This window comes from Mandrillus leucophaeus, unplaced genomic scaffold, assembly GCF_000951045.1.
Source record: "Mandrillus leucophaeus isolate KB7577 unplaced genomic scaffold, Mleu.le_1.0 Scaffold1068, whole genome shotgun sequence".
In the NCBI taxonomy this organism is placed as follows: domain Eukaryota; kingdom Metazoa; phylum Chordata; class Mammalia; order Primates; family Cercopithecidae; genus Mandrillus; species Mandrillus leucophaeus.
Window position 1 is genome coordinate 442,150 of NW_012098854.1, and position 18,710 is coordinate 460,859.

The 18,710-nt window shown below is 36.9% G+C and overlaps 1 protein-coding gene across 1 annotated transcript in view; it reads left to right on the forward strand.

Annotated features, from left to right (window-relative positions):
- RELN (reelin) overlaps window positions 1-18,710 on the forward strand; it is a 538,867-nt gene that overhangs the window by 289,454 nt on the left and 230,703 nt on the right. The window contains exons 9-10 of the mRNA XM_011985112.1: window positions 1,224-1,320; window positions 4,140-4,380. Coding sequence (XP_011840502.1) covers window positions 1,224-1,320; window positions 4,140-4,380 — 338 coding nt within the window. The remainder of the gene's footprint in view (window positions 1-1,223; window positions 1,321-4,139; window positions 4,381-18,710) is intronic.

Sequence of the window (18,710 nt, forward strand, 5' to 3'; positions counted from 1 at the left end):
TTCCAGTCGCACAGTTTGATATTTATTTTAAGCACCTGCTCAAGAAAAGTAGAATTTTAGCAACAATTAAAGTAGCATAAGGCGGGTTTCCATTTGAGATCAGGGTTGCTCGGTAGCTTTCCTTTGAATATCCTTTTCTTTCATGCTTTTTCACTTACGTTTTGGCTGTGAGAATAAATCTAGGAAAACTGCTGTTTGGCCTTTTAGTACACTGCCAGTTCTGGCAATTACCAACTAACTGGTTTTGTACTAAACGCCACTGAGATAAAATAAATGAGTCTGATTAAAGCTTGGAACCCCTGAGCACTACAAATGTAACATTTTCAACAGATGCCATTTGCTGAAACTGAGGCTCCTCTAGCAGATGGGTGAAAGTTAAACATAAATCGCACTATTTCTTTTTCTTTTGGTTCAGTCGTTTTAAAGATAGTATAAAAATTTGTGCTACATCCGTTACAATACTCTTCTGGCAAGTGTTTCAGGGCTGTTTTGGGCATTCTGAGAGCTTTGAAATTGGAGTCATGCTATGCTTTATTATATGAATTCATTCGACATGGGGAAACATATTCTTATCAGCTTAAAAATTTTCTTTGGTGCTAGTGTTTCCACTATTGAAAATAATAATGATAAATAATCACCAAATATTCAGAGGGACACAATCTGTATTTGAAATCTGTAATGCTGGGCTATGGGAGAGTAATACCAATCACATCCGTAATAGGACTCATTCATTTAGTATCTGAGTTTTCTTTACAGTATTTTAGTTTCTCATGTACCGTCTCATCATTTAGATAATACAAACACAGAAAAAGAATGGTGTTTTTATTCTTCAATGGAATGACTTATGTACCATTTAATGTAATCACTCCTAATTGATATTAACTTGCAAGAACCATGATGACCTCATTAGCCATCCCATAATACTTAATTATTTCTTGGCATAGCACTAAGTATTTATTTTACAATTAAATTTAGTAGTTCATGTATCTCTAAAGAAATCTGTAATTTTATTTATTTTACCTTTTTTTCTGGTTCCTAAGATTATTTATCAAATGATAGTTACCAGAACAGATCACAGGAAATTTCAGCATCGTTAGAAGAATGGGGAAGTTACCAGACAAATATCTAATAGTTTAAAGGTTATCTAAAATATTTATCAGAAAAGATAATATGTATTTGCATTATTTTTTAACCTTGAAATTTATTGTTATTGCTATTTACAGGGTCAGGTTCATGTCGCTTTAGTTATTCAGACCCCAGCATCATCGTGTTATATGCCAAGAATAATTCTGCGGACTGGATTCAGCTAGAGAAAATTAGGTTTGTTGTAATTTAAAGTATTTTCTTAAATTCTGACATAGATGGAATTCTACTCTCCTATATGCCTTTAATCCACCACCAACTTTTTCTTTAGGGTGAAAAAGACTCTGGTTGTTAATTATGTTGAATTCTATGGATGCACATGTTATGACCGGCCCTGCTCAGAGAAGATATTATTAAAAGTGTCATTTTCCATTCAGAACTTCCTCCTGTCAGCAGTACTTATAACAAATTATTTTTGGTAAAAGTAAACTTGCGATCATAGCTTTTATGATAACATTATCCACAAAATAATATCATCACCCATTGCTCTAGGTGGCCTAACTCCGGCCTGCCTTATGGTCTGGAAGTACATCAGATGACTACTTAAATCCCTTCCAGTCTGTGATGATATTGAGTTAATAGCCACAAGGCCTTTTACATCTAATCTCCAGTTCTGTCACATCCTTTCTAACTTCCCTGAGGCCAGTTCTAAAATTCTATTGTCATAATTGTGATGCGACTTGTAATTACCTATTACATTTTCTTTATTTAAAAAATATCCCTCAATAAGAAAATAAGGTAGGATGCTTGAGGATGAAGAAATTCATTCATGTTAAAAAGATTTGGCTAGATTAGCAAAACTCAAATTATGTTTGCCACTACTGAAGAGTTTAAACCATGAAATAAAATTCTAAATGGATGCTTAATTTTAGGTATAAGATATTTAAAGGAAAAAAATAGCTTAAACTTTTATAAAGTGATTATTATGATTGGGTTAGCTCTTAAGTTAGCATAACTTAAGTGAAATATTTTCTTATCAGTTTTGTGACAGCTTTCTTTTTTTCTACCAGCTGTTTTCTTTATTATAGTTCCATATTAAAAGAACTATTATTTAGGGTAGTAGAATAAATATTAGGCTGTCAGTATAATACTAAGCCAGTTTGTCTAAAGTTTCTTTGGTAGTGGTGTTTAAAAATAATAATAATAAAAACTTCACAAATCTTTAGTCTAACCAAAAACTGAGAAAAGTGTTTCTAACTCATGGATTTTAATAGATTGTCTCTCTCTGTGTCAGGACAAAATATAATGTATGGGCACCTGATACAAGCTGAGCGCTGACATACTGTGACAATTTTATAACAGAACATTTTGCTATTCTTTGCAATTTCTAGTAGTTATGAAAATGCATTCATATTAAATATTTCTATAAATGACTTTAAACAAAGAATCATAAATATTGAAAATTTTACTATATTTCCATTTTTTTCTCTTTCTAGTATGCTATATATCATAGTTTAAGTAAATTATGGTACATATTTCTTGCTGGAAAACAGCTACAAGTTTTTGATATGATGAACAATGAAACTACATATTTAATTAGAACATATAAAGATCGTGTTCAGCAGAACCCATCTATTTTTCACTAAATGGTACTTTAAGTTTTAGGCCATGTACCAAACCAATGCAAATTTCCCTTACCATTGGAGGTTAGAGTGAAAGTGCTCCCAATCACTACCTAAATATATTCTCTTCATCAATTTCAATTCTTTGGGAAGCTAAAAGCATAGTCATCATGAAATATTTTAAAAGAAAAGGAAATTGATTACCCCCAAAGGTAAGGTACACCATCTATAACCTATGGTGACAATTTTACGGATATATATGTGCTTCATTGATGAGTGAGAAATATGGCTCTTCTCTAGTCCTTTCAAAACTGATTTATGACAAGCCCAGGGTACCGCTAGTTTGCATTTTAGTACCACTTTTAATCTTAGCAAAGGCAATCATTTTTACTACAGCAGGTTTCTACTTTGGTGGAAGAAAATGTTTAATAAAAATATTTTATTATATAGCAAAAGGATCTAGATTCTAGTAGAGGTAATACAGAAAATCATGTTATATCATGTTTTTAAGAATGATCTATGTGAAATGGTGAGGTATTATAAGTGAGAGCATTTAATTATGGCAAATCTCACATTTGATACAGACTAAACATGAAAACATATCTGGTTAGTAGAAATAAAAATAATTTAGATTGATTATTAAACATATTGCACACAGTGGTTTCTAATAGGTGAATAATTTCAAAGTAAGAATCAACATTAAGATCACAGCTTTGCCAGGCACGGTGGCTCACGCTTGCAGTCCCAACACTTTGGGAGGCTGAGGCAGAAGGGATCACTTGAGCCCAGGAGTTTGAGACCAGCCTGGGCAACATAGCAAGACCTATTTCGACAAAAATAAAAGTAAAAATTAGCTGGGTCTGGTGATGGATGCCTGTAGTCCTAGCTACTCAAGGAGGGAGGATCACTTGAGCCAGGAGTTCAAGGTTACAGTGATCTGTGATAGCACCACTGCTCTCCAGCCTGTACAACAGACCAAGACCCTGTTTAAAAAAAAAAAAAAAAAATCACCCTTTTATAATTTTTCGCCTTATTATTGAGTAACCTGTTTTAGATTGTATGTTTGCCATGTGCAAAAAATTGTGCTGGATATACTTTGTGATTTGTAATTTTTTTACATAAGCCATAACAGTATGTACCATTTTCTCTTTAATTTTTCCCTTACTGACTTACTTGAACATACTTAATGCCTGACTTGTGTTCCATGTAAACCTTTTGTAGGTATTTAATACTTGAACTGTCGTCATTCAATATGAAAATCTTAATACTCAGCAAATATTAAAAGATTTAAGGGCTACGAGATTGTGGGTATTTTATTGGTAATAAATATTAACATTCTTGAGATCATGAAACTACAACCTTAAGAAACAAAATTCATCTCTAAGAAAGAAAAAGTCAACATTGCTGAACTTCCCATCTCTCTCTATGTTCCAGAGCCCCTTCCAATGTCAGCACAATCATCCATATCCTCTATCTTCCTGAGGACGCCAAAGGGGAGAATGTCCAGTTTCAGTGGAAGCAGGAAAATCTTCGTGTAGGTGAAGTGTATGAAGCCTGCTGGGCCTTAGATAATATCCTGATCATCAATTCAGCTCACAGACAAGTCATTTTAGAAGATAGTCTCGACCCAGTGGACACAGGCAACTGGCTTTTCTTCCCAGGAGCTACAGTTAAGGTTAGAGCTCTTTTTGGTTTGGGGGTTGTTTTAATCCTTCATCTCCTTTCTAAAAGTGAAGCTCAATAAACCAAATTGTATAAAGATAACTATTTTACGAAAACCACTATTAAAGGAATAGATAATATACTTATTTATCTTACTGTACCTTTTAAGGATGGAGAGTCATTGGTGTAAAACATTCACTTATTCATTCATTTAACAAGTATTTTTGAGAACCCACTGTGCCATGTACTGGGCTGAACCCAGAGAATATAACCACAAAAAGTTAGATGTGTCTCTTCCTATTGTGTGGATGTCAGTTTAGTTGGGGGGAGTTAAATATGTCAACATGCAAATACGAAACAGCCTAATGGTTGTGATTTGCTGGGAAAGTTCAGAGTATTGAGAAAGTACAATATAACCAATGCAGACTTGGGGGTTACAAAGGCAAGGTAGGAGAATAGGGACTCCAAGTAGAGACTAAACAGTACTTTGGAGTTGGCCAGGTAGGAGGAATCGTGTGTCTAGATTTATAAATCAGATACATTAAGGCTGGGTTGTGGACTGAGTGTGTCCCTCCACCTCCCCAGGATTCATACATTGAAATCCTAACTCCAATACAATGGTATTAGAGGTGGGACCTTGGGAGGTAATTAAGTGACAAGGGTACAGACACTCCAGAGAGCACATTGAGAACCAGAAAGTAGCCCTTACTGAACACCAAATCTTCCAGTGCTTTGGTCTTGGACTTCCCAGCCTCCAGAACTATAAGAAATATTTGTTGTTTAAGCCACCCGGTCATAGTACTCTGTTATAGCAGCCCAAACTAAGGCTGGAAGGTGAGAGCACAAAGTAAAAGTCTTAGGCAAAATTCAGAATAGTTGTCTAATACATTTTAAGTTGAGACTTGTGATAGAAAAGTCTGAAGACATGGCCAGTGACAAGACCTGGAAGATCTTGCAAGAGTCTGTAGAGTTTGAATTTTTATCTTGAAGGTGATAGAGAGCCACTGAAGTGCTTTAAACAGGAGCCAATCATATTTGTTTTTGAAATATCCCTTTGAGGATAGAGGACTGAACGGAAGGAAGAAAGAGAGCATCCAGAGAAACCAAACAGGAGGCTTATTATAGTAGTTCAATGGGAGATCATACTGGCCAGAATTAGGAGTGAGAGGATGGAAAAATGTGGCTATTTCAGTTTTTAGGACAGGGAACAGAAAAGATTGGGGACGTATTGAGAAGACAAAAGAATGTTAGATGTCAGGGACAAGGTGTAGGCAACTGGGTGGACAGGTGCCGTTCATTGAAAAGGAAACATAGTGAGGAAGCAGTTTTGCTAGAAGTTGGTGAGTTCTTTTGGACATATCAATTTTTATTATCTTGAGGGAAAGCAAGAAGAACGATTTGATGGGAGGGTAGATGTTTGGGTGAGAAACTCAGAGAAAGATCCAAATTTGGCAATCATTAGGCTTATGAATGGGAATTGAAATCATGGGCTTGCCTGCCCGAAGAGTGCATGAAATTGCACTTGGGTGATACGAAAATGCCATGAGACCCTCAACAGTATCCTCTCAAGTTTCTAACATATGAAAATAAAATACAAACACAGCTTGAAGAATTTTTTAAAATGTGTCTCACAGCTACAGAACATCCCGAGCTAGAAAGGGGTGAGGATCACAAGAAAAGTAGCAAGTAGAATAGAAAGATCGAGAATGCTCACCTCCTTTTAATAATAGAGTTGAGCACCAGAAAAACTATTACAAATTATTTGGTGAACCCTCAACAGAGGAACTCTCCTGATGCAAATGACTTCTTGCTTAACAAGTCAAACCCTAGTCATGTTGCTTTGATTTGAAAGTATACTAATTGATGTTAGGAACAGGCATTATCTTTGCTCAATACAAGCAGTAAACCTTATGGAAATTTATTCTGACAGAATCTGAAGTCATGGCTCCTTAAAGAGCCATGGATTTCTTTTGTATGAGTCTAGAAAAAAACATTTGTCAGAATAGCCTATGTCATGTCCCACTACCACTTGATTAAAAGAGGAATTTCTGCTGTCATTGTTCAATGTTGGCAAGCAGATGCATAAACCCAGGAGACCTCAGGGCCTGGGATTCACATTTTGCCATGATGATCATTTATCATTTCGTCTGAGTACCCTTTATGGCATAAATGTCCTTTCTGTTTCATTTTACAAGCCATTACACTAATCTAATTAGCTATTCGGTTTCTCATTGCATGTATTTGGTACCACCCATGATAAAAATGCATGAAGTATGGTTTTGCTTCGGTAGTAATTTTAATTATATTACAACTTTATGTGGAATATGCTTTGCTTTGTGGTCCCTCATCCTACTCATAAGCTTTCCAATCACACGTTTGAGACTTGCCAAGTGACCTATATCTATTAAAGAAAAAAAATCATTGTAGTAATGATTTATAACATTATCTTTGACTTGGCCATTGGGTAGAAATTTTTCTCTGATGTTTCTTTTTAAAACTTCAAATAAATGCATTAATAAAATCTAAGAATTTGTCATTTTAATTCATTTACATGACTGCCCTTTTGTTTTTTGGTTTCACCATCTGAGAATGAAAGAATTGCTTTTGCCAAGTGATTTAGAATTCTAAAAATAAAAATTGTTTCTTTAGACTATATGCAACTTCTTTGTCACATATTGTTTCTTTACTTGACGGCCTCTGAGGTAAAAGCTAAATACAGCAAATTAGAAAGCATATCTCAATGTTCCTATTGGTCACAAGGTGTTTTTCAAGCATTGCTTTATTTTGGACTTTTAGTTTTTAGAGTTGTATTATTTGTTCAACCTACTCATTAAAAGTTTCCAAGATGGCCAGGCACAGAGGCTCATGCTTGTAATCCCAGCATTTTGGGAGGCCAAAGTGGAAAGATCACTGGAGGCCAGAAGTTTAAGACTTGCCTGGACAACATAGAGAGACCCTGTCTCTACAAAAATTAAAAAAAAAAAAATTAGCCAGGCGTGGTGGTGCACACCTGTAGTCCCAGCTACGCCAGAAGCTGAGATGGGACCATTGCTTGAGCCCAGGAGCTCAAGGTGCAGTGAGCTATGATCTGGGGAAAAAAAAAAAAATTCCAAGGTGTTTCCATCTTGATTATCTCAAAGAGTACATCTAACAGCAATGCTTAATTACAAAATGGAGCTATTTATGGAAAAATTTCCAAGCACAGTTAGGATTACCTTTGATCAAGTAATGAAAGCTACTTTTATTGAACACTTACTCTTCTAGGCACTCACTATTCCAGACGCACACACACATCATCATCATCGTCATCGTTATCATCATCATCATCATCATCTCATTTAACTGGAACCTCATAAACCTTTAAAGAAGATGCTGTATTAGTCCCATTTTTCGTATGTGTAAAGTGGAGCATAGAGGGTGTTAAATACCTTGTCCAAAATACACCTCTCAGCAGTAGCAGGATAAGGATTCAAATCCAGGACTGACTTTAGAACTCTTGCTCTCAGTTGCCACATAGCTTTGCTCTCACAAGTAGTGAGTAACTGACATGCTTCTTGATTGTCTTGTGTTTCTTCCCAACATATACCTGTTAAATTATCTGCATGTTTTCTCCCCCATCACTCTCTGGCTGCAGGTTAAAAGATTCGTGTTTTTCTCATGTCTCTTGATCTTGCTCCAGCTTTGTTCCATGCGTACCACCTGTTCCTTCCTCCAGAAGACTGATTTTGTTATACATTCCAGTTTAACAAGTGCAACCCAAGCACTGTTTGCTTCCCTTTCTTCCACATCATAACAGCTGATTTTGTTTTCAAAATTCTAGTTACTGGCTCATCTTAGGCACTGATGGACAACCTATTGTGTATTTAAGGAGGAATAAGTATTAAAATATTTCCTTTATGAAGGCAGGAGGTGTTTTCAGTAATCTACAGAGGAGGTGAAATAGAGTAGGGGCCTTGGAACAATAAAGAAAGAGAAATCAACAGTCTAATGTGGCCAACTGCCTGGCAAGATGTTGGAACCAAGGATCATCCAAAGGGATGCCACTGGCAAAAACTCTAGCATCATTCCTTAACACATACTACATTATGCTGCCTCCATGCTTAAGACCTTTGATGACTTCCTATGTAGGCCTAGAGGATACAAGCCAAAATCCCTCACTTATAATTCAAGGCCCTTTCCAATTTTCATCCAGCCTAATTTTCTTTTCTTTTTTTTTTTTTTTTTTTTACCTTTTTTCATCCTTTGTTTTTTTTTAATTTTCCTGGATTTTGTTATATTCCTTTTATATATGCATACTTTAAGTTCTGGGATACATGTGCAGAACATGCAGGTTTGTTACATAAGTGTATGTGTGCCATAGTGGTTTGCTGCACCTATCAACCCGTCATCTAGCTTCTAAGCCCCACACGCGTTAGGTATTTCTCCTAATGCTCTCCCTCCCCTTGCTCCCCAACCCCCTGACAGGCCCCAGTGTGTGATGTTCCCCTCCCTGTGTCCATGTGTTCTCATTGTTCAACTCCCACTTATGAGTGAGAACATGTGGTGTTTGATTTTCTGTTCCTGTGTTAGTTTGCTGAGAATGATGGCTTCCAACTTCATCCATGTCCCTGAAAAGGACATGAACTCATTCTTTTTATGGCTGCATAGTATTCCATGGTGTATATGTGCCACATTTTCTGTATCCAGTCTATCATTGATGGGCATTTGGGTTGGTTCCAGGTCTTTACTATTGTAATTAGTCATCCAGCGTAATTTTCATCCTCATCTCCTGATCCACTGTGCTCCAGCATCACAAATACAGCCAACTGAGAAATTCTCACTTGCATTCCTTTAGGTGTGGTTTTCCACATTTCTTTATTTCCTTCCTGGTAATTCCCCTCCATCCTTAGGGGCTCAGTTCAAATGCCATTGTCTCTGGGAAGTTTTGCATAGCTAATGTCTCCCTCCTCTTTGTGCTAGTGGAACCATTAAGTTTAACAAACAGGACTTGTCAGGATGGAGACAGGTGACAAAAAAAATGCCACTCTTTTTCCACTGGTCATTCAAATTTGCTGTGGCAGCTCCTTTATCCCTGCCCTCTTTGCATGAAACTAGCATAGGTCCTAAGACTGCGGCTAGACCAAAAGCGTCATCTAGTTACTTTAGTCTCCCAGATATCTCAGTTCACTATCAATATGATCAGTTAATGATGATAATGCAAGCTCCAGATTTCATCCACAGCTGCTCACCTCCAGCGCAGGTCTCCTGCAGTAGAAATGGGGACAGTAATCAGCTCCTTCTCCCTCCTCACTGACCACCCCCAATCCTAACTAGTTTCAGATTCTTAACCCTCCAGGATTGGATCTGGAAGGAGAAGACAAGGCAAGAGGCACATATTATTGTGAGTTGGCATTGATTCCTGGGCCTGGCAAGTGATCAAAACTGGCTTTCTATTGAATCTACCAGTAGATTCTCTGGAAATCCTCCCACTCTTCACCAAAGCTAGGGCTCACTCACCCCAAAGCATCTCTCATGCAGGTCATGCGTGCTCCCTCTCTTAGCATTGCACCTCTGGCTAATGAATACAACATTTTTGTGCTGAGGGCTCCTTGCCCCTTCATGATCCCACTGGGGGAGGATCTTAGACAGCCTAGAAAAGCTGGAAAAATATCAAGAGGATCTAATTTATAAGGCAGGAAGATTAATTTTTAATTCAGTGATGACTTAAAGACACTGCAAATGTTATGAAAGAGACTGGATATAACACAATTGTTAAAACTGATCTGGGTTCAAATCTTGGCTTAATCATTTGTTAGCCATCTGGTCTTGAGTTGTTGTAGGAAGTCAGGGACCCCTAACGGAGAGACCAGCTGAAGCCACGGCAGAAGAACAAATTGTGAACATTTCATGGACATTTATTAGTTCCCCAAATTAATACTTTTGTGATTTCTTATGCCTGTCTTTGCCGTAATCTCTGAACATAAATTGTGAGGATTTCATGGATACTTATCACTTCCCCAGTGAGTATCGCTGTGATTTCCTATGCCTGTCTTTACTTTGGTCTCTTGATCCCGTCATCTTCTTTGTAAGCTGAGGAGGATGAATGTCGCCTCAGGACCCTGTGATTGTGTCAACTGCACAAATTGTTTGTAGAGCATGTGTGTTTGAGCAATATGAAATCTGGGCATCTTTAAAAAAGAACAGGATAACAGCGATGTTCAGGGAACAAGAGAGGTAACTTTGAACTGGCCGCCAGTGAGCCGGATGGAAACAGAGCTATATTCCTCCTCTTTCATAAACAAATAGGAGAAATATCGCTGAATTCTTTTTCTCAGCAAGGAACATCCTTGAGAAAGAGAATATGCCCTGAAGGTAGACCTATAGACGGCCCCTTTTTAAGGCGTCCCGTCTTTTATGGTCAAAGCCGATGGGATGAAATAAGCCCCGGTCTCCTATAGTGCTCCCAGGCTTATCAGGTGGACAAAAATTCCCACCTAATAAATTATGGTCAGACAGGTTGTCTGCTCTCAAACCCCATTTCCTAATAAGATGTTATCAATGACAATGCGTGCCTGAAACTTCATTAGCAATTTCAATTTCACCTCATCTGGTGGTCCTGTGATCTCGCCCTGCCTCCATTTGGTTTGTGATATTGTATTACCTTGTGAAGTATGTGATCTCTGTGACCCACACCCTATTCGTGCACTCCCTCCCCTTTTGAAAATCGCTAATAAAAACTTGCTGGTTTTACGGCTCGGGGAACATCACGGATCCTGCCAACATGTGATGTCTCCCCCGGACACCCAGCTTTAAATTTCTCTCTCTTGTGCTCTTTCCCTTTATTTCTCAAACCAGCCTAGACACTTAGGAAATAGAAAAGAACCCATGTTAAACATCGGGAGCGGGTTCTCCCGATATTGAGTAAGCTATTTAACCTCTCAGTGTCCTTGCCTGTAACAGGAATAATAATAGCATCTGCCTCATGTTGTCATGACTCAATAAGAAAATATTAAATAATAAATACTGTTAAAGTATAGTAGTTTTATTAACTACAAATGATTTTTTGTTTTTATTTTTTAGTTTTTATTTCTATTTTTTGAGACAGAGTCTTGCTCTGTCACCCAAACTGGTATGCAATGGCATGATCTCGTCTCACTGCAGCCTCACCTCCCAGATTCAAGTGATTCTCATGCCTTGGCCTCCTAAGTAGTTGGGACTACAGGCGTGCGCCACCACACCCAGCTATGTTTTGTACTTTTAGTAAAGATGGGGTTTCTCCATGTTAGCCAGGCTGGTCTTGAACTTCTGACCTCAAGTGATTCACCTGCCTTGGCCTCTTAAAGTGCTGGGATTACAGGCATGAGCCACTGCTCCCGGCCTACGAATGACTTTTTTAATGCTACTGTCAATAAAACAAGGGAATATACAGAGTAGTGAGTATGTGAACTCTCCACTGCTGATCTTAAAAATAATGTTGACAGTGGCAGATCAAATAGGAAAGATAAAAATAAACCATTGTCATTCATAGTACATTTTACTCTTGTCTTCTTTAGATATTTCTATTTTTGGGGGGGGGAATATCTAAACCATTTCATCCGAGCCTATTCTTGTTTATCTCAGGTAGGGAAGAATGATATAGGACCAAATATGGTAATTATCTTCAGGACTTTATATGATTTGCAGAATTGCAATTATAGGTCACCAGTTTAAATCGGCCCTAGGTTCGTAGAAGGCTTTACCATCTGTTGACTTTTTTTAGTAATTAATATGAAATAGATGTATAACACTATCAGCTTTTAATGTAGAACCTGGCCTTATATTTGTTGTGCTTTTTGAATTGGGGTTGGAAAGCTGAGGAGGACTGTAAATGGTTACAGAATTAATCTATTCTTCTATGTCACCATCTGTTTCTCCTCCTTTCTTTTTCTAAGTCCATGGCCTTGCCTGATTCATCTTGCAGTGTTTTCACAGAGAACTTCCCGTGTGGAAGAAAAGGTGTACCACATTCCTATCCTGCTTCTAATTACCATCATAATTTTTTATTTCCCACAAATCTCTAAGCAGCCCTTTGTTCACTACCAAGGAGGTAGGGCTTTAAATACCAATAAATATAGTGCTACAAGTTCAAAAGCTCCCCAGAGCCCCACCCTCATTAGTAATCTCCCAGAGTAAGCAGCTCATGCACTCAGCAAAGGAAGGTGCCTGAAACTCACTCAGTATCAAATCACCTGCCACAATTGTTGTTTACTATGATTTTGCCCTCTTTCACAGAATATTATATCCTTCTTTGTATTTGTGTACGTGATTTCCAGAATAATCAAGTCTATTTTTCCAGCTGCTCCTATTCTAAAGATAAGGGATACACTGTATCAGCTCATCATCTGCAGTTACTAGAATAGCTATTCGTGCCAGGCAGGCCCTCTGTCATGTGGTTGTGGGTGTTTGTTCCACATTTAAGAACGAAAGGCACATTCTTCCTACCCATAGTGGGGGAATGATTAATCTCAAGGAACATCTGGTGCACCAGCTCTGTGAGAATGGTCTTGGTTTTGCCGTCAAGGATTAAAGGATATGAACTGATTTTTTTTCACTCCTTCCATTTACGGCATACAGTAACAAGATTCAGCATATCACCTTGAGCAGAATTCTCATATCCAGGAATGATACTTGCAGTGGCATGAGCACTACATAGATACTGGATGGTAATGAATAATAATAACAATAAATAGTAGTAACCATAGTTATGATAAATAATAGTAATAATAATGATAGTAAAGTATTGATAGCATTTCATGAATGCTTTGTAGATGCCAGCACCATGAGGAAGATCTTGCCATACAGTTTTATATCTAGAGTAGATGAACATTGTGTGTCTGTAAAAACCCTGGATGCTCAGTGCTTAATTTTCCTTAGTCACTCTTGAAACATCTGGGCAAGTCCATCAAAGTCATCTCTTCCCAACTTCTCAAATACACATCCTGCAATCTGAGAATATTCTTAATTTTAAGTTGAAAGAAAAACATTAGATGTAGGTTTTCAGAGGGTCAGCCTGGAGCTGCTGCAGCTGCCTGCTTTCCACAAGTTATCAGTTTCCACAAGTTTGCAGCCCACCAAGAGCTGCAAAGGTCAGTGAAGCGCGTCACAGGGAACCCAGGGACAATTCATTTGGAAAGAGCTGTGAGCAGGGCTTTTTGTTTCTATTTATTTATTTTTGTTTGTTTGTTTTCCTCATCCTTTAATAATACCCCATGAAGCAGTATCTCTGAATGGATCAATATGCCATGGAAGTGGATACTGGTCTGGCAGCTGCTGCATTTTATTTGTTTATGCTCATCTTTGGTGGCAGCCAAAATTTTTATTTTGAAAGCATGAATCATCCTTGAACACTTGGTGTGTGTGTGTCTGTGTGGGTGTGTGTGTATGTTTTCAAAAGAGAAAAAAGGAGTGCTTTGCTCACTCACAGTTAATAAATGTTTATATCTGCTCAGCTATCCTGATTACCCTCAGCTTGCAAAGGCATAAATCACTGGTTTCTGTCAACTCTGGAAATGACCTACAGATTAAATGCAGATCATGGTGAGATAGGTGCTTTCCACATATTTTTTATTTTTAAGAAATCTTCCCACTCTGATGGCTGTGCCTGCACCTGCTAATCTTTTTCTATTTATTACCCTAGTTCATTGTGTGGATAGCAAAGAATTCCAGATTACCTTTTCTACACATTTATGTCAACTTGTTTTAAGAAGTAAATCAGCACTAAATGATTATTCTGTTGTGAAGATTTGTCCTTTAGAATAGGCTGTGATTTGATCATGTGTATTTAAAAGAAATTTTATTTTTAAAAAAGTAATTTGTTAAATTTTGCAAACTAATATCAAGGATTTGGAGTAACTAAGCTACTGAATTTAGAAGGGTCATATCTTAATATTTCCTCTACTACTACTTTGAATTTGACTGCCTCGCCGTTATTACCTTTACTATTGATAACTATCCAATAATAAAGACAATCTTTCTAGTTTAACAAACATCAAAAGGCCCTAATGAAGATGACAGACGTTAGGTAAATCAACAACCCATTAAAGGGAAGCATTAAGTCTGAACACGAGAGTCTATTAATTTTCTGTTGTTCTTGTACCTTATGCATTTGCCAAATTCATTGTCCCAGTGGACACTAGGCAAGTCTCCAGTCCTGAATAAGAGCTGAATCTTTTATTCTGGGCTTCTGCTGTCACCCATCTAGTACTGTTGTCACAATTGCTGAACCATCAATGGAGAAAAAAGGTCGTTATATCAAATTATGAAAAAAAATAATTTGTCTGAAAAATTTAGCCTTAACACGAGGTAAGGCTAATGAAAAAAATCTAAGACAAATGGTGAAAGGGAAGATCGCACTCAAGGTAGAATTCACCTATAAACCTACTTTTTGGGAATATAACCCCCTGGCACAGCAATACTATCATACCTAATTCATCTCCCATGCGATGTTCAATTGGGCACCTCAGAAAAAGATTTCAGCAATTCATTTGATGGTTTTATATTCTGACAATATACAGGACAAATAAGAGAAAATCAGATTTACTTTTCAGAAATGTGCTTTGCATTATCACTGTACTGGAAACCATCTAGTGTGTAACTTGAGGGATTTGAGTGGTGGCTTTCTGATGAGGATAAACCTGAGCTCAGTTAGACTTGTGGCTAGCCCATGTTCCCATGTCTTTTTTCATTAAGAATCAGAATGTTAACTGTGGTTTTCTGGCCAGATTCCAGCATGGTTAATTGCATGCTGTCTACCTAAATTCCCTTTGCTTGGGATGTTCTTCACTTTGGATCGTCTTGCTCTTATTGTCATGTTTCCCCCAAGAGGTGGGTACATGATATTGTAGAATGAGCCAGAATATAATTTGTTAAGCTAATAAGAGTACTTTGGGGATGAAGGGTTAAATGTAAGTAGTGTGCTTTTCACAATTCCCCCCAATGAGGCCTATTTGTACAGTAATTAATGTGGAATAACATTAGTGAAACATGGAAATGAGCCAGATCGCCATGACAAGAGTGGCAATAGCACAGAAACAACTAATTTTGATAATTTATACAGAAAATAATTATTTAAACAAATATGCAGAAGCTCCCTGCCTAATGCATCTTTTGCCTTGTTTATTTATTTGGTCCGAAACTGACACATTCAATCACTAATTGAGTTAACACAATATTCAGTAGGTGAAATTTATTCCAAATGAACGTTAAAAACAGTTACAGTTTCTGTCATCTTTGTACCTAGCATGGCACCTAGAACAATAGCTTGCATAGTGACATTCATTCGTTCAAGTAAGGTTTGTTAATGAATGAAGATGGGGGCAAAAAAAAAATCAGGAGGGAAATAGTGTTTACAGATTTCCTAAGACACAGCAATCTTTAGGCATGCTCCCTGCAGTATTTTATCTAATACTCACAATTATCCCCATTTCACAGATGAAAAAACAGAGGCTCGGAGATGCCAAATGACTTCCCCAAGATCAAACAGCTTTAACTTTCAAAGCCAGTCCTATTTTACTATAAAACCCAACCACTCCTTGTTATCTTGCAGCCTCCCATGCTGTGCCTGGCATCTTTGCCCTTAATTTGAGGAGGCAAGTCTGAAAACCTCCAACACTGTGAAAGTCAAGTTGATCCCCAAAGACAAGGTTAACAACAGCCCTATGGAATTTTACATTGTTACTCTGCCTCTCATTACTCCAATTCAAATCTGTCACTATTGCCATTTTAGAGTTGTCATAATTATTGCCAAGTAATTATATACTTGTCATAAAATATACCGTAAGTTGAATCTTTAAAAATTGTAGTACAAAGTAGTTCAAATGTGTTTAATGAATCCAGAAATTAATGAGAAAAAACACTCTTTAAGCTCCCTAAAATTGACTCACCATGGTTGAATCTATTGTATTGACTAGAGAAAATGTACTTCAGCCCTCCTGCACCTGCACTGTATTTATAGCCAAGTTTTCAGTTTTTTAACTGACATTAAATTACCTAGAAATTGAATGTGTGGAAAATGATAGAAATTTATTTTGCCTCATGAGAGAAATCGTTCTCTTTCTATTTTAATTTTTCTTTTAATGTAGCATGAAAGTCTATACCTTTAAAGTCTGTTAAACTGGGATGTAGGAAATGTGTATTTCTATATGATAATGGGTATAGCATAGTAAAAGACTTGAAATACACAATAATACATAGACTATAAATTAGTCAATTTCCAACGGTTCTAGCACACATCTCACTTTAATACAGAAATTCCTATGCCAATATATTTCATTTCCAGCCAGACAGTGGCTAATTTATGACTCTGCCAACAATGCCATTTTAATTAATTTTATTCATCTTATTTCTCTTTCCTCTGTTCCTCATATCTCATCTGTTTGCATTGCCTAGATTTTAATTAAAAAACCTCTCCTCTCTAAGGAGCAATCTGAAGTGGCAAAAATAATCACTTAAAATATTACAGTCATTAAAAAATTGGCTGTGGTGGAAGCCATGCATTTTCAATTTTCCTACAAATGATGTTTTAGCTTCCTTTTAAAGCGCACTTTGTATTTGAATTGTCTGCCACCAGCCAGCTTGGCTATCAAAAATGGTCTTCCAGCTGGGTGGGCTGAGTGACAACTCCTTAATGGAGGAAATGGATGGCTCTCTGCTCATGTGGAGGAGAAGGCATACCAGGCAGATTTCATTCCATCTGCCACCAGCTCTCTGCAAGCTGGCATTGCCCAAATGCCCAAAATCCTCATTCCAACAAAAAGGATATCGTCAAAAAATAAATGGTAAGGCTACAGATGCCTGAAAGAATCATCAGGGTCATTAGACCCCAGGGAGATCATATTAAGAGGTGCCTTGGTGTTCATCTTTGATGAAAACCTAATAAAACAATGGTGGAGGCAAATGTAAGCACTTTTACAAGTACAGAGGTGAAGTCATTAACATTTTCAGCAGAGTATAGGGAGTAACCTTAGAAAACTACTATCCTGAATTGTGGCCAAGGACTTGTTATATTGAGGAATTTGCACTGATGTTTCCTGTTGATGATTTTCTGAATGACAAATTCTTGTCACTTAGTTACACTGCGTCCTGCTTGTCAAGTAAAGGAAATCCATTTAGTGGCAAAGTAGGAAAATATTTTTGATTGACAAAGAGAAACACATAAGAGCCATACTTAAGGGACTTTAGAAATCGGTAATCTGCTAGTACTTAGAAGTGTAAAGTGTATGTCATTGATCAAGGCTAAATAATGAAACAAGTACAAACAATTATAATTATATAATAATGTACATTAGAAGTGCTAGAAATAGAAATAAAAATTTAGAGCCAGCTGCAGAATTTATATCTTTATTTCACCCTGAATAGATGCTTAGTTGCTTGATGTGTATTCACCGTATGTCAATCAAAAGCTGTGGTTCAGGAAGTGACATGTGATTTAGGATCATCTGCTAAAGAAAACCTAGTAGATTTTCATGATGCTCAAAATAAAATAGTCCTGAATTCCAAAAATTCTTGTTTTTTTCATATCAAGAGCTCATGTGTCTTACAAAGTTACACATTTAATTTGTTTTGAAGTTGTTTAGAGTTTAATTGTTATTGCATACAAATGATAGTTCAAATAGATGTTGAACAAAAATAGGTATTAAAATTGAGACCAATTTTTAAAAATTCTTTTCATGCTTTCAATGATTTTTAACATAGTAGATTGATGTTATATAATGCAAACTTATCTGTAAGAAAAGTGGCATCAGACATCTTGCATTAAGTTTTCCTGTTTTAGGAATATTTGGTAATCTGCCAAAATTTGGAGGAGGGCTTTTAAAGTTCTAATTAATGATTCAGTCTGCCCTGAAGATGAATGAATGTTTGCAGTATTTTTGCCTGTTGTATTGTGGGACATATTCTATGCATGTTACTAAAGGTTTTAAGTTGATCTGAAGAATTTTAATGACTATTCTGATGAAAAGTAGTTAAAAATAGATTGAAGTGCTCTTCTATTTTTCCATCATGTTTGCTAGGCATATGGAATGTAATAGCATATTTTTGGAATATATATATATATTTAGAAATAATGATTATTTTGTAGCACTTAGAAGTTTCAGAATGCATTTCCTCATATATTATTTGTGCCACTAACAACACCTCTAGCAAATAGATATTATCGATTCCATTCTACAACCTGAGAAACTGAGGCCTAGAGGGGTTAAATGGCTTCTGCAAAAACATGGAGCCATTAAATAGAGAAAATGTATTTCAACACATTTCTAATTCCAATCCCCAAACTCCTTGAGGAATTTCAGTCCTTATCATCTTAATTGTTTTTGGTTTCCAATT